Genomic DNA, 16,193 nt, shown 5'->3' on the forward strand with positions numbered 1-16,193 from the left:
TCGGATTATTAATTGTAAATATGATTAGTTATTGGCTTGTTAACAATTAAATCTCATTGATCATTTTACACTTAACTAGTTAGTCGCAATCAATATCAAATTAATTGTGTCTAGACTCTTCATTGATTAATAATCATTGGAAATCCAGGTGATATAAATAGCTAGTTAACAATTGATTGGACAATTTAACTGATACAAATACATAATTAACTAATTGTAATGATAATTGTAATCTTATTGTTTACTTATTGGAAGTTGATTAGTTTTGGTAAATTGCGTTGAAAGGCTTTTTTTTCAAGTATGCAAATTGTTTAATTGTCTTTCAAGGCTCATTCAATTTCTTGATTGTAATCATTTTATGTCCAACAATTAATTTTGACAATTTTTATGTTCAATTTAAGTTTCGTTCATTGTAACCATTAAATTTGATTGTCGAAAATGATTCAAGTTTAAATTGTCAAGTTTTTTCCTCTTCTAATCATGAGTCACAATTGTCAATTACGTTAATTGTTGATGGATAATAAAGAGAAATTAAATAACAATTTAACAATCAGTGGAAAAAGAACATGTTTATTAAATAGAAAAGAGGGTAAAAAGAAAAGAGGAAGTTGAGAGTTAATTTAATTTCTCACATGAGAACAATTAACAATTCAACTTGTAACTCTATGGATTGAATTTAGGTTGATAATTAAAGTTGGAAAAAAGAATTAAAAGAAAATTAAATGTAATTGTTGTTTGTTTGTTTGTTTTTTTCCATTAAACAAGTCACGTGTAAATTGTTGATAAAAATTCGGTTATATGAGTTGATTGATTCATATTATTTTCTTCAATTAGAAGTTACAATTAAGTTTTTACAATGAGTAAAATTTGAGCAATTTAACTTTTCCTCTCTCGCTGGTTAATCTCACAGTCATTTGATTGATTTCATATGAATTTTATGGTCAGTAACTGATTTGATTTTGATCCCATCATTTAGTTGCTATTGCTCAACGATTTACTTAATTGTATCTTAATTATAAGTATTATGAAGATTCTTGAATGTATGAGCCTTCATTGTTTGAAGGCTTCGATTACTCATTGATGAAGGTGAATTAGATCCAAGATTTGTTGTGATAAAATGATGTTGATTGAGTATATAAGGTTGTTGATTTTGTTGTGCGTTATTGAAATGCTGTTGGATTGTCTGGTGATTCATAACCGGAAATTGATGCTGAGGTAGTATTGATGATGGTTCCTTGTTTTGGCGACCGATTGTTGAACTTAATCCATAGTGTTGGGTTAAAGTGGTTGGTTGATGAGGTGATTGAAGTAGATGATGGTGAAGATTTGATGAGGTATTGTTAACATTGGATCTATTTCCAAGTGTTAGAGAAAGTTGTTGTTGGTGTTGGTGTTGATTGTGGTTGTGGTGGTGATGAGAATAGGGATTAGATAATGTTGATCCCATGAGATTAATTGCTGAATGACTAGATGAATGGCTACTTGCTGATGGTAAAGTTGTTGATGCAATTGTATTACTATAAACTGCTTTCCAATTTCTCAATCGTTGATGAAGTTGACTAAATGTTGGTCGACCTGATGGATTCTCGGTCCAACATTGATTCATTAGAGAGTAAATGTTTGGTGGACATTCTGATGGACATGGTAAAAGATGACGACCTCGTATCATATCGATCACTTGTTGATTAGTGTAACCATAATAAGGTTGTAATCCATAAGAGAAAATTTCCCAAAGTAAAACACCGAAAGACCAAACATCAGATTCACTGGTGAATTTCCCATATAATATGGACTCTGGTGGCATCCAACGAACAGGAAGTAAAGATTTTGAGTGAACTCGATAATAATCTGATGCATAAATGTCTCGAGAAAGACCAAAGTCCGATATTTTTACCGTCAAATGATCAGAGACAAGACAATTTCGAGCAGCCAAATCTCGATGCACATAATGATGACTTGCCAGGTATTCCATTCCTGCTCCTATTTGAGTGGAAATGTGAAGAAAATCATTTATATCCAATACTCGAGCTCGACTTCCATCCTTTTCTTTACCTCCTCCAACACCACCAACACCTCCAATTCCTCCAATTCCACCGATATTACCACCAACCATCTCATTAGTTATCGGCGAATGAGTAATCAAATACTCATGTAAATCTCCTTCCGACATAAATTCAAACATCATGCACATGGGTTCTTCTTTGAAACAAACACCAAGAAGACAAACGATATTTGGATGGATCAGATCTCCCATTAGTTCAGCTTCTCTTTGGAAATCTTGACGAGTCTTCATGTTTGCATCTTCTTTCAATGTCTTTATTGCAATTGGAACTGTATCAGTTAGTGACATCATTAATTCACCTCGATATACTTTACCAAAAGCACCTTCACCAAGAACTTCAATAAACTTCAAACATGATAATGAATATTCAGTTGCATGTGATTGTTTCTTTGGTAAAAGTGAATTCATTTCAACTGAAGATCCACTTGCATTTATATTATTACGACTTGTTTGAGAATTGGTTATTGATCCTTCTGATTGACGACCACAATTCAATTGTGAACCAGGTAATTTAGATCGTGGCTTTCGTCGTAGGCAGCATAAAGTCAACAAAAGTATAAACATTACAAGAGCACCAAGACTTGGAACAACAACATAAAGCCAGAAATTGTCAACTGAAATTATAAGAAAAAAAAAGAAATCAATTAATCCAAAGACACAAATAGTAAAACAAAACAAGTTTCATCAAAATTGAACTTTTCAGGTTCAATAACATTGTTGTCAAAAAATGAGAAGATTGATTAAAAGACATGATTGATGATATGAAGATCGATTATATTCTCAGAAATAAAGCAAATAAATTGAACAATCGATAAGGTAAACAGAGTAACAACTATGAATCTTAATTTGAGGGAAAAAAATATTGATGATAATGCAACAGATTAACATGTCCAATCTTCAAGTACTACTACTCGAGTGATGGTCAACAGGGAATGATAATTTTATAAATTGCCTATGGTCAGTGAAGATAAATTAGATTATAACCTTCAAAATGTCAACATAAATGGTAGTAATTTTTGTGAGGACAATTAATTGAACGGAAATAAAGAGGAAAAGAGTTCGATTTATGATCTAGTGAGAATGATAATGATAAAGATGATAACATATATTAGAAGAGAGAGATACAGTGATGATAATTTTCTGCACGATCTTTACCGGAAATTAAAGTGAATTGTATTTAATATACAAAAGCCATTGAATGTTATCTGAATAGATTAATGAACATTTAAAAAGATAATTACTGTTCATTAAGTAAACAGTTATGATGACAAACTAATAGCTATTGACCAGGGCTATAAATAATAAACCATGTTGATACAATCAATAAATCATAAATGTGATATAAACCATTCAAAATCACAATCTAATTAGATTGTGTGTATTTTTCATGAATGAAAATATTAGTTGTAAGAAAATCAATTAAATTAATGTCTGAGTTACCGTGAGAATATACAATTTCCAATCATCATCATCCTCATGATTAATTAAGTATAATCTCATCATCTAGTTTTTTTTGTGTTTATCAGTATAAACAAAAATAACTTTTTAAATTATTTCAAAAGAAACTCAAGTTAGTTTGATTGATCAATCTAATTAATACTGACCACACTTTGGTACATCACAATGAACTTTCCTCATCTCTGGATCTCTGATAAAACACCAAGGTTGTGACTCCATTCCCCCTGGATTACGACAATAATTATGTCCACCAATTAATTCCGGATAATCAGCAGTTTTGTAGAAAACTTGTTCATGCCAAGGAGCACATTCGCTTCGAGAAACTGTTCTAGAAGTTGTTCCTCGATAATTTTCACCATTTCCATTATAACATGTATCATCTTTATTGGATAAGAAAATAATAAGTGGTCATTAATTGTGTTCCAATCGATAAATGTTCAATATTTTCTACCCTTAACCTCTTAATCTTTAGCAGATATTAAGGGATAAAAAGAAGATATTAAAAATGATAAATCTACGGAGAGATTATTATGTAATTACCTTGGACAACTTGGACAACATTAGGTACACCCAATCGCACGCAATCAGCACTTTCTAACGATCCAGATGGAGCCAATTTCTCACAGGCAGGTAATAAATTTGCTTGACCAATTAACTGATGACGTTTAGCGATTGTGTACTCAAGATGACATATCTGATGCTCCAACATTTCACATTCATCGCGACAAACCTAATAAAATAATAATAATAATACATTTTTCATAATGAAATGAATAACAAATTTCTCGATAAACATTAAATCCTAGAGAAAAATTTCCAGCAGAATAAAAAGTTAACAATCATCATTCAAGATCCATTTTGAACGCAATTTGATTACATGAAATTCCATACAATAGTTATTCAGTTCTTACATGAGAACATTGAATAAGTTGAATCTATAGTTTAAAGATAAATATCCATAGACATTTACATATCATAACAGTAAAGTCATAGACCTTTAGATTAGACTATTAAGTGAAGTTGCTGACCTATTGTGTTGTTTAGCTTTTGTTGTGAATTTTTTTCTTCCAAATTTTCACATGAATACAATGTTTAATTTCATGGTGTAAGGAATAAGTTTAGTATGGAAACAAGATTAATGTTCTGTTTATGGAAATGGAATTGATGATTTGTTAACCCATAGGCTTACCTGTCTAGGTTTAGGTTGAGGTAGATCTTGATTACAAAGAGGAAAACCAGAGAAACACAATGAAGGAATTGCAAATCGATGACATTGAAGGGAAACATCTCGAGATGATTTAATTACGGTGAAAACTGCTCCAATTTTTTGTTCCATTGAATCTTGACTACCTTCAGAATCAACGTAAATTGTTTGATTACCAATTACCTGGGAACAAACTGTCCCTCGATAAGGTTCACAAAAACCAGATCTCATTTTCTCATCAATTTCAGGTTGACCAAGATAACTTGGAGTATTCCTATTTTAAACCAAATGGACAAACAATTAAAGAATTAAAAATAAATACGAATTATTTTCTTCAGTTAATCAAAATTAAGAATAATCAACACAAAGAGATGAATAAATATTAATACTCACAAATTGATGTTCATCTTGGTGAAAGAAAAATGGTTTATTAAATTGATGAAGAGATTAATAAATTATTGATTAGTTCACATTGTAAACGAAAATGTTTAAGACAAAAAAAAGTTAACATAAATTACATTGACTAGGAAAGGAGATTTTCACTGATTAATTGTCAAATTTAATTGATCACAATTAATCCAGTTAACTGTTAATCATAAATCGAGAAATCAAAGAACTGGTTTTCTCATGTTATCAAAATGGCGTCAATTTTTAGTTCTTCAACCACTCGATAGGTGGAACTGTAATCAAATTCGAAATTCTCCCGGAACTTAGCGTCATCTATCGGGGAAAATATTCAGCTCGAAATTCGTTTAGTTAATTGTTATAATTAAACTTTTGTTTATTTAGTTTACTTTCCATTAATTTGCATGAGACAATTGATCAGTTTTCCATTGTAATCAAGCTTTGAATTCTATGTTTTCCTCAGCTTTTATCATATTTTTCTTTCTTTTTCCTTTTTCTTTTTCTCTTTCTCATCATCTTCATCTTCTTCTTCATCATCATCTTCATCTTTTTATCTTCATCTTCATCTTTTTATCTTCATCTTTATCCAAATTTTCATCTTCATCTTTTAGTTTACTTTAAGAATCGTTTGAGTGAGTGTTAAATTTTTTTTTCTCTTCAAATTGTTTACATAAAATATTAATTATCTATTTCTCTGATTAACTAAACAACCATGTAACTTAATCTAAATAAATTGTTATTCGAGTTCAACTTTTGTTTTTCTCCAGCAATTAAGCTAATCTCAATTATCGGATTATCGGAAATCTTTGTAACTGAATGAAAAAAGTTGTTCTTTTCTCCCAAAAAGTGATTAGTTCAAATTCATCATAATTCACCATGATTTGATTATCGTGATAAATTAAACATCATCTCATTTGGAAATTTTCTAAATCAACAACAACAAAAACAATCAAATGTTTATGGAAAACAATTTAATCATTTCAATATTAACAACAATATATTTTTCATCAATCATCTTATCGGTAAGTGAATACAATTTAAATCTTTCAACAATTAAAAGTAATTCAAGACTAAGTAATTACATGATGTTACTCAAACTATTCTGTTGAACTATTCATTCAAAATTCATTGATTATCTCCTCAGTCATTTGTGATAAATGAATCAATCGCAATTTCAATTTCAATTTCAATCAACCGTAAATCCTAAGCAATTAGTCAATTTCTGGTTAATCCATAAAAAGTAAACCATTTTTTTTGGTAAAAATTTTTTCCTTCCAACAAATTGGAAGCAATTGAAGTGCATGTTAAAAGATGATGATGATGATGATGACGATGAAAGTGATGCGGATGATGAGGAAAATGATATCTCAATGAATACATAGAAAAGAGAAACAACTTAGAATGGATGAAATATTAGAAGAAGAGAAAATCTAATTATTAACCTTGAAACAAATAGAATTGATTAATATCATTGATGATGAATTGATGAATACCCTGAATAATATTTTCCCTCCATTGAAATCAGCGGTGGGTCGAAGCGTTAAAACATCTATTGTTAAACTTTTCTCTCCTGAAACAACAACAACAACAACAAGAAAGTTCTGACAGTTCTAAAGGTTAGAAATAAAAGAAGAACAAGAAGATTAAAAGCTAATTAACGATTAAGGAACAAAACCATAGGAGAAAAACAAGAAGATTATTAAATAGAAGAGAAAAGGAGAAACGGAGAGAGAGAAAATAACAAGGGTACATATATAAATATATCGAAAGAGAATTGAAAGTTCAGAGGTCACAACTCACCAGAGGTTCTCCTATCCTATTTTCCCTCTGTGTGTGTTTATTATTAGAGAAAAAACTTTAAAATTTAAATGGTTCTTTTTTCTGTTGGGCTTTTTTTCTGAAATGTAAGCATAACAGTTAACGGTCTGTTTGAATGATGATTGAGATGATAAGCAGAAAAGGAGGAAAAATATAAGATAAGACAGAGAAAGATGAGGATGATGATGATGGAGAAAGCATAAGGATCATGTTTACAGTGTTTCTTTCCAGCAAAAATAAACATGGAGAGAGAGAGAGAGGAAGTTGGGATGAAGGATCATGTTGTTGTTGTTGTTGTTGTTGGTCAATGGGATTGTTTCTGGTGTGGACAAAGTGAAGATTGTGTTGACCCAATGTTCAACTTTTTGACATTTGATGCCAAACTATTACTACAACGTAATTAATTTTAATCATCAACCATTGATTAATTTTGACAGACTAACATTAAGTTGAAAAGTTAATTTGTTCTCATAGTTTTATATTTGCTTTATATCCAAAGGAAAGATTATATTTCGTTGCGATGAGAATTGTTTCCAATCAAATCGTTATTCTGATTAGATAATTTCTCTTGATTATAATCAACTTGTTAATTGGTTCACTTAATCAATTCTACTCTTTTGGTAACAATTGAAAAATTTCTAGTTTGTTTAGTTGATTTGATTGATTTGGTAATAATTGTTGATGGATCATTTTAAAATTAAGTTAACTCATGTTTACTGTTTCATCTGATTTTGATTAATTAACTGATATTTGATTTCAACAATTAAAAGGTCAACTCATCGGATAACAATGTAAATTCAATAGGAATTAAAAGTTCACCCAATGGACTAAGTTCACTTGATTCCTTTGGATCAATTAATTCAGTAAACAATGAAATTAGATCATCATCTCAATCTTATGGATCAATTGATGATCAAGGATCAATGGTTGATCCTAATGTTAAATTGTCAAAAGAATCAATTGAAACTCATGAGATTAATAATAAGATGAAATCAAACGATAATCATGGTAACAGTGATGATGAAGGTGATAAATTAAAGATGAAATTAAAGAATCAGCCTGATGATGTAAATCAAAAGGAAAAAGTAATTAAAAGTAAGTAATAGAAATTACTAATTCTAAACTGATTAAACTTAAATTATTGATCATTATCCTTGGAAAAGGTAAAGGAAACTCACAATTGAATTGATTTATTTTCCACTAGCAGGTAATCAATTGAACCAAAGCTCAACTAACTCATCAGCTGATATTGTTAAGAAAACTTATCTTCGTCTATTGGAACCATTAACAAATTATACTAAATCAATTGGATCAACGTTATTGCTCAAGTGTACCTTTGAATCAAATCCAGGTAAAGTTGAGGTTACCTGGTATAAGAATGAGGCTCAATTGGATAACGATGATAACAGAATTGAAATGAAACAGAAACGTCAACATAAAACAATGAAAACTGTCGCAAGGTTAAAGATCAGGTCAATAATGTTCACCGATTCGGGTTTCTATAAGTGTGAAGGTACCAACGGGATCGATATGGTTGAAAGTTTATCCGTTGTTAAAGTCGATGGAGGTAAGTTTAAGTTCATTGATTAACTTTTCGTAACAATTTAGATTATGATTAATGAGTAATTGCTAATGAAAAAAAAAAGGTTCAACTATTTACATGATAAATTATAAACAATTTGACATGGTAAATGTGATCAATGTCATTTAGATGATCAGTAAAACCAGTTTGAAATTGATTTTAATTTAGTTTTCATGGTGATAATTGAAATAAATACATGATAACATTTTCTGTAAACAAAAATCAAGTTAAAACGAAAATGATATTTGATATTTGAATTTAGAAAATTTTTCTAAATTCAATATTTGAAATTCATTCTCATATATCCAAGATTCTTACATGTAATTTACATGATGAATTGATTGTTTATCAATGTTCTTAATTTTGTTATTAAATTACATTGGTAAATAAATCGGATAATCTACTTAAATTATGAGGAGAAATTAAAAAATTTCTTCCAATCAATCAAATTGAAAACTTTTTTTTCTATTTCAAGATGTATCTTCCCATCTTGGTGTCATTCCAACAATTGATGAGGATATAATTCCTGATTTTCCACAATTAGGATCAGACAGGTAAGCCCAATATTGAATTACGCCAACAATTAACTTTCACTAATCATTAAAGTAAACAGCTTTTCTTTTTTGTACCAACCAACAACAATTAAGAACACAATTTTTTTCCAATTACTTTCAATTGTTCACGAATTGTAATAACATTTGGAATACACATTAAGTTAATTAGCTATTAATTGTTGGCACAATTTGTTTGTCATGATCTATTTTCCCTATTAAATGTCCATCTCCAAACAATCAACTAAATTGATTGATTGTTGAAGATTAACATGGAATATAAAAACAATTAAGATACTAAATTGTTTCTCTATCTCTGGATTATCATGTTTATCTTAATCTCTAGTGTTCCAAGTTACTTTGAGAAATCTGATTCAGATGAGAAGACGAAATCTTATCCATTCTGTGAACCATATCGAGGAACAATTTGTTCCCAGGTAATTGGTAATCAAACAATTTACGTTGATTCTGAAGGTAGTCAAGATTCAATGGAACAAAAAATTGGAGCAGTTTTCACCGTAATTAAATCATCTCGAGATGTTTCCCTTCAATGTCATCGATTTGCAATTCCTTCATTATGTTTCTCATCATTTCCATTATGTAATCAAGATCAATCTCAACCTAAACCACGAAAGGTAAATCTTATAATCCATATAGTCAGATAATCTCTAATTTGGTTTGGGTGTTAATCTGTTGATTATATTTTAGGTTTGTCGTGATGAATGTGAAATGCTTGAGGGTAAAATTTGTCACCTTGAATACACTTTGGCCAAGCGACACAATCTAATTGGTCAAGCAAATTTATTACCTAAATGTGAAAACTTATCTCCATCTGGATCACCTGAAAGTGCCGATTGTTTGAGAATTGGAGTTCCAACTGTTATCCAGGTTATTCCAGGTAAATAATATTCTAACTAATGGTGAATAATTAGGAGAGATTAATGTTGATTTATTGTTCTAATTAGATGATACATGTTACAATGGAAATGGTGAAAATTATCGAGGAACAACTTCTAGAACAGTTTCTCGAAGCGAATGTGCTCCTTGGCATGAACAAGTTTTCTACAAAACTGCTGATTATCCGGAATTAATTGGTGGACATAATTATTGTCGTAATCCAGGGGGAATGGAGTCACAACCTTGGTGTTTTATCAGAGATCCAGAGATGAGGAAAGTTCATTGTGATGTACCAAAGTGTGGTCAGTATTAAGTGTTGATTTACTTTGATCGTTTTTCTCATGAAACTTTATTGTTTTTTATTTAGTTGACAGTTTTTGGATCTTCATTGTCGCTCCAGCGATCGGTGTTTTTGTTTTGTTCATTTTGTGTTTGGCCATTTGTTGCCTACGACGAAAGCCACGATCTAAATTACCTGGTTCACAATTGAATTGTGGTCGTCAATCAGAAGGATCAATAACCAATTCTCAAACAAGTCGTAATAATATAAATGCAAGTGGATCTTCAGTTGAAATGAATTCACTTTTACCAAAGAAACAATCACATGCAACTGAATATTCATTATCATGTTTGAAGTTTATTGAAGTTCTTGGTGAAGGTGCTTTTGGTAAAGTATATCGAGGTGAATTAATGATGTCACTAACTGATACAGTTCCAATTGCAATAAAGACATTGAAAGAAGATGCAAACATGAAGACTCGTCAAGATTTCCAAAGAGAAGCTGAACTAATGGGAGATCTGATCCATCCAAATATCGTTTGTCTTCTTGGTGTTTGTTTCAAAGAAGAACCCATGTGCATGATGTTTGAATTTATGTCGGAAGGAGATTTACATGAGTATCTAATTACTCATTCGCCGATAACGAATGAGATGGTTGGTGGTAATATCGGTGGAATCGGCGGAATCGGAGGAATTGGAGGTGTTGGTGGTGTTGGAGGAGGAGGTAAAGAAAAGGATGGAAGTCGAGCTCGAGTATTGGATATAAATGATTTTCTTCACATTTCCACCCAAATAGGAGCAGGAATGGAATACCTGGCAAGTCATCATTATGTGCATCGAGATTTGGCTGCTCGAAATTGTCTTGTCTCTGATCATTTGACGGTAAAAATATCGGACTTTGGTCTTTCTCGAGACATTTATGCATCAGATTATTATCGAGTTCACTCAAAATCTTTACTTCCTGTTCGTTGGATGCCACCAGAGTCCATATTATATGGGAAATTCACCAGTGAATCTGATGTTTGGTCTTTCGGTGTTTTACTTTGGGAAATTTTCTCTTATGGATTACAACCTTATTATGGTTACACTAATCAACAAGTGATCGATATGATACGAGGTCGTCATCTTTTACCATGTCCATCAGAATGTCCACCAAACATTTACTCTCTAATGAATCAATGTTGGACCGAGAATCCATCAGGTCGACCAACATTTAGTCAACTTCATCAACGATTGAGAAATTGGAAAGCAGTTTATAGTAATACAATTGCATCGACAACTTTACCATCAGCAAGTAGCCATTCATCTAGTCATTCAGCAATTAATCTCATGGGATCAACATTATCTAATCCCTATTCTCATCACCACCACAACCACAATCAACACCAACAACAACTTTCTCTAACACTTGGAAACAGATCATCAACAATCAGTAAATCACCAAATCAACAAGTTCAGTCTCCATCACCTCAAACCTCATCATCTTTATCTCAAACTTATGGATTGAGTTCATCCAATGGCCGACAAAGTAAAGATTCATCTTCTGCATCTAATAAACAACAATTTAATCACCAAACAATTAAGCAACATTTCAACAATTCACATCAAAAACATCAATCGTATTTACTTAATCAACATCATTTCATCACAACAACAACTAATTCAACCTCTCCAATTAGTAATCAGTGTGTCCATCCAATGACTGGACAAACGTTCAAAGGCCATCATAATAATGGATATAATTGATTTATGGAACCAAATCTAATCAAACGATTGACAATCTTATGTCTAAACAATCATAATTAATCAGCATTCTAATCATAATGTTAATTAACTAATTGTTATTTATTTTCCCATGATAATAATTAAGCAGCTTAACTTTAACAAAGTTTATTTTTACAAGAAAAAAAGATAATTTATCAAATTGATTGGAACCATAAAATCAACAATTAACAATTTAAAATTGTTAATTATTCTAAATACTGATTGCCTTAAAGTACCAACTTAAATATTAATAACTAAATTTTTTCTATTCAATTTCATACAATTAACTTAATTTTCTGATTCTGATTTGTATCAACAGCTAAACAAAAACAAAAAATGTAATTAAATTTTTATATAAATTGAAAAAAAAAATTGATAATAAAACTTTGCAAACAATTAATCCAATCCAAAGTAATTAAATTATTAAATTCCTATGAAAATATTGATTAAACAATTACAAGAACTATTAAAAAATTAAAAGCTTAATTGTTGGCTAACCACTCATTTCAAAAAACGCGCGCTTTCTACTCTGATTTTTGCCTCGATTTTCAAATGAAATTGAATTAATTAAATTGTTGAAATCTTTTGGTTTTCTAATAGATTATGCTTAGATAAACCCAATTGATTGCTACTAATTGTGATTGTGGAGCAAAAAATTCGTTCATATCGAGTACAATCCCATTCCATTTGTTGTACGGTTAATTGATCATTTGACTGTTAATCAATTTCAAATTGATCAATCAAATCTCCCCACTGATCAGCAGTAACAATTATAATCTATCGAGTGACTAAAAAAGATACCAATGTACTTTTCATAGGTCTATTAGCGACTGTGGTTATTATTTAGAGGCCAGAATCGCGATTTTCTGAGAAATTTTCAATGGGAAAATACCGATACTATTAATAGATCTAAGTGACCTTGATTCTGAATATGATTAGCTTAAGTATATGAGGTTATTGGTCAAGAAAACGAAGATTTTGAAGTGAAAAATTTCCGTCCAAAAACACCCGTTCACTTTTTCAGGCCACTCAATTTCTTGTGAACCATAAGTTCTTGAAAAATATCAATAGCTTGAAGATTTTTTCTTGTGAATATTCAAATTTTTCAATAAATTTCAATTTCATTATTCAAAAAGTTCACCAATTAATCAATTGATTAATCAATCTAATCACTAAGTTATCCAGTTACCGTTTCTATTGATTATGATAACTGTTATTCAATTATCATCACTACACCAGTGCTAATTAAATCTGATTGAACTTAACTGGTTCAATTAACACTAATCACTTTTTGATCATCTAATTGATTTGATTATTTTTAAACGATTGATTTCAATTTATGAACAATTTATATTTTATCAAATTTTCACATGACAATTGAACTAAAAACAATAGATTGAAATTGTAATTGTTAAATCAACGAGTCGCGATTAAATTACAATTACAATTGTCTCTCTGTCTCTCTCTCTCACTTTTCAGGTCTAATTAATTCAATTGAAAAACTAATTGTCAATTAAAGTGGAATAAATTTCCCGCAATCAACTAATGACCAATAATTTGAAGAAAAAAAAATTAACTTAAATTATTGGAAATTTTTTTTCTATTAAATCAACTTACTAAATACAACAAGTAACAATCTAAATTGTTGAAAATTTGTTTCTTTTTTTTCATTGACGATTTTAAATTGTGATTAGATTCACGGACAGGAATTACTATTAAATTGTAATTAAAGAGGCGTTGAATTAATGGAAACGTCATTAAACCAGTTTCTCTGTTAATTTCATGTCTTGTTAATTGTATCTCTTCTTGATTGTCTTCAATTAGCAATTTATTTTAATTCTAAATTGTTATCATTGAATATAATTAACAGGAGACTATTTATTTAACCAAATTTTACAATCCATTTGATTCTGTGAACTATTAATCTGTGATCATTACAGTTAAACATTTCCACAAGCTATTGGAATCTTAATCGTCACAATTAGTTGATTCTTTTGCTTCAACAATTAAAAATGTCACTTGTTAATCAATCTGAATTCAACAACATCTCTTACAATGATCATCAAAACAAATCATCTGAAATATTATCAAAAACAATCACGATTGTATCTTCAATATTACCGTTACAATTACCAATCAATTTAACCAATTTAATTGCGACTTTAATTGTGATATTAACAGTTTTTACCTTAAGTAAATTGATTCCTTTGATTATAATGTTGATCAAATTAAAACGTTTACCTCAACAATCAAGTAATTGGTTATTAGGACACTTGGGTAATTTACTTCCTCCTCCGTTTACCTCAAACAATCAATTTGGTAAAGGTAAGTTGACAATTTACTAATTATTAGCAAACTAACAAGAACTTTACTAATTAGTCCTTTCATCATTAACAATTAATCAAAGGTCTCAAGAATTGTGTTGACAGATTGGAAACTTTTCTCCATCAAAATGGATTAATGGTCTTCTGGGTATCATGGTTTCCAATTATCATGATAACCGATCATCAAATCTTAATGGTAATTTGAAACAATTAATATCGATCGTAAATTAATTTAAGAAACTCAACTTTGAAAAGAAAAAAAGTTCATCTGATTCATTTTGATTTCGATCGTTAGATGGCTCTAGTTGTTTTCTTTTTTTGTCTCAATTTAATTTTTTCCTTCTACAATTAATTGATAGAAATTAACATCGGCAACAATAGAGAAAGGTCCAGGTCCTGATGTGGCTCGAAACTTTTTCGGCGATGGTTTGGTTGTACAAAATTCTCGTAAATGGAAAGGTAGACGTAAACTGTTGGCTCCAGGTTATCACATTTCGGCTCTTGCAAATTATTTACCAACGATATCAAAAGTTGCTCGAAATCGGGTTCGATTGATTAAAGAAATTTCCAATGACGAACCAATTGATACCCGACGATTTACCCAAGAAACTGGTATGGACATGACGTGTGAAATTACGCTGGGAATTGAAAGCGGTACCAAAGGAACCCCTGGTTGGTTATATCGTAAATCTATTGACGTTGCTCTCGAAATGATGCTAATCAAAGCAATTAATCCACTTTACTGGTTTGAGTCAATTTTCCGTTGGACAGTTGACGGTAAAAGATCACGAATCGCCTCACAATATATCCGTTCATTTCCTACCTCGCTCATTGAGACTCGAAAGGTCACCCATGTTCCCGGAAGCATAAACCCAAAGAAATATAATCCCTCGGTTAGATTTAGTTTACTTGATTGTCTAATCGATTTACACTTATTAAGTCAATCGGCTGATAAAGCTTACTCATTTTCTACGGCTGATATTCTTGAAGAGACAAATAGTGCTCTTTTCGCAGGGAACGAAACTACCGCTGGCTCAATGGCCTGGACAATGTTCCATCTCGCCGCTAATCTGGAAATTCAGGAAAGAGTTTACTTGGAATTGGTTGAAAATGGTTTCACTGGACCAGGAAGTTCGGACTACACGGAAGATGGACTTAAATCGTTAAAGTATTTAGAATGTTGCGTTAAAGAAAGTCTTCGTCTTTGTCCACCAATTCATACAACTACACGACGGCTAGATGAAGATCTTACAACGGACAAAGGTCAAGTTTTACCGAAAGGAAGTGTCCTCGCTTTAAGTATCTATTACATTCATCGTGATCCACAATTTTGGCCTGAACCAGATAAATTTATACCTGAAAGATTTTCCCTGGACCTTTGTTCATCTCGACCTTCACTTGCATACATTCCCTTTGGCTTTGGTCAACGACAATGTTTAGGTCAAAAGTTAGCCATGAGAGAGATCAAAGTAGTTATCGCAGAAGTGATAGCAAACTTTCAATTAGAGAATTGTGAAACTTTTGATAACATCGATACCGCTTTTCTTGGTACATATCGTTCAGTTGAAAGTTTAAAGATCAAATTCAAACCGCGCATAACGAACAATCAATAGATTGTTACTCGATAATCAACACAACATTTCAATTGTAGAGGAAAATTAATATAAGTAAATCATCAAGAATAATCATTTATTATTGTCTGTTAACAAAAGATTAAACAATTTAAGTTTAAATTACTAATCAAGTCTTCGTGTCTTAATCTGATATTATACCAATATAACTGATAGATTCACTAATCCAGAAAAAGCAAAGGAATCAAATTAATCTTAATCAAGTATTAGAATCAAAG

At 30.7% G+C, this 16,193-nt stretch overlaps 3 protein-coding genes across 4 annotated transcripts; 2 read left to right on the forward strand and 1 right to left on the reverse strand.

Annotated features, from left to right (window-relative positions):
• Window positions 1–550: 550 nt before the first annotated feature.
• Window positions 551–5,361, reverse strand: LOC128394643 (inactive tyrosine-protein kinase transmembrane receptor ROR1-like). Its single transcript, XM_053354993.1, has 5 exons — window positions 5,118–5,361; window positions 4,710–4,998; window positions 4,061–4,250; window positions 3,667–3,900; window positions 551–2,676 (listed from the first exon to the last, which is right to left on the reverse strand). Exons 1-5 carry the CDS (start codon window positions 5,129–5,131, stop codon window positions 1,010–1,012), a joined length of 2,394 nt encoding a protein of 797 aa, XP_053210968.1. The 5' UTR covers window positions 5,132–5,361; the 3' UTR covers window positions 551–1,009.
• Window positions 5,362–5,801: 440 nt separating this feature from the next.
• Window positions 5,802–12,312, forward strand: LOC128394641 (tyrosine-protein kinase transmembrane receptor Ror-like). Of its 2 annotated transcripts, none has more exons than XM_053354991.1 (8): window positions 5,802–6,151; window positions 7,718–8,042; window positions 8,152–8,514; window positions 9,005–9,083; window positions 9,427–9,715; window positions 9,789–9,978; window positions 10,046–10,279; window positions 10,345–12,312. In XM_053354991.1, exons 1-8 carry the CDS (start codon window positions 6,083–6,085, stop codon window positions 12,000–12,002), a joined length of 3,207 nt encoding a protein of 1,068 aa, XP_053210966.1. In that variant the 5' UTR covers window positions 5,802–6,082; the 3' UTR covers window positions 12,003–12,312. The 2 variants fall into 2 exon arrangements, with proteins under 2 accessions (XP_053210966.1, XP_053210967.1); XM_053354992.1 differs by having other exon boundaries at window positions 5,803–6,151; window positions 8,155–8,514.
• Window positions 12,313–13,628: 1,316 nt separating this feature from the next.
• Window positions 13,629–16,084, forward strand: LOC128394648 (probable cytochrome P450 4ac1). Its single transcript, XM_053354999.1, has 3 exons — window positions 13,629–14,345; window positions 14,428–14,540; window positions 14,704–16,084. Exons 1-3 carry the CDS (start codon window positions 14,033–14,035, stop codon window positions 15,955–15,957), a joined length of 1,680 nt encoding a protein of 559 aa, XP_053210974.1. The 5' UTR covers window positions 13,629–14,032; the 3' UTR covers window positions 15,958–16,084.
• The last annotated feature ends 109 nt before the right edge of the window (window positions 16,085–16,193 follow it).

Source organism: Panonychus citri, unplaced genomic scaffold (genome assembly GCF_014898815.1).
Source record: "Panonychus citri isolate SS breed McGregor unplaced genomic scaffold, ASM1489881v1 Contig00140, whole genome shotgun sequence".
Classification (NCBI taxonomy): Eukaryota; Metazoa; Arthropoda; class Arachnida; order Trombidiformes; family Tetranychidae; genus Panonychus; species Panonychus citri.

What these genes read in the sequence shown, in the direction of transcription:
- LOC128394643 (XM_053354993.1), bottom strand. An exon ending in CTCAACCTAAACCTAGACAG is followed by an intron (nt 4,251 to 4,709) that starts GTAAGCCTATGG and finishes TTATTTTATTAG; the next exon opens with GTTTGTCGCGATGAATGTGA. An exon ending in TTGTGATGTACCAAAGTGTG is followed by an intron (nt 2,677 to 3,666) that starts GTCAGTATTAAT and finishes TTATAATTTCAG; the next exon opens with TTGACAATTTCTGGCTTTAT.
- LOC128394641 (XM_053354991.1), top strand. Translation starts at nt 6,083, where the DNA reads ATGTTTATGGAAAACAATTTAATCATTTCAATATTAACAACAATATAT. An exon ending in CCACAATTAGGATCAGACAG is followed by an intron (nt 9,084 to 9,426) that starts GTAAGCCCAATA and finishes CTTAATCTCTAG; the next exon opens with TGTTCCAAGTTACTTTGAGA. An exon ending in TTGTGATGTACCAAAGTGTG is followed by an intron (nt 10,280 to 10,344) that starts GTCAGTATTAAG and finishes TTTTTTATTTAG; the next exon opens with TTGACAGTTTTTGGATCTTC.
- LOC128394648 (XM_053354999.1), top strand. Translation starts at nt 14,033, where the DNA reads ATGTCACTTGTTAATCAATCTGAATTCAACAACATCTCTTACAATGAT. An exon ending in AAACAATCAATTTGGTAAAG is followed by an intron (nt 14,346 to 14,427) that starts GTAAGTTGACAA and finishes AATTAATCAAAG; the next exon opens with GTCTCAAGAATTGTGTTGAC. An exon ending in CCGATCATCAAATCTTAATG is followed by an intron (nt 14,541 to 14,703) that starts GTAATTTGAAAC and finishes ATTAATTGATAG; the next exon opens with AAATTAACATCGGCAACAAT.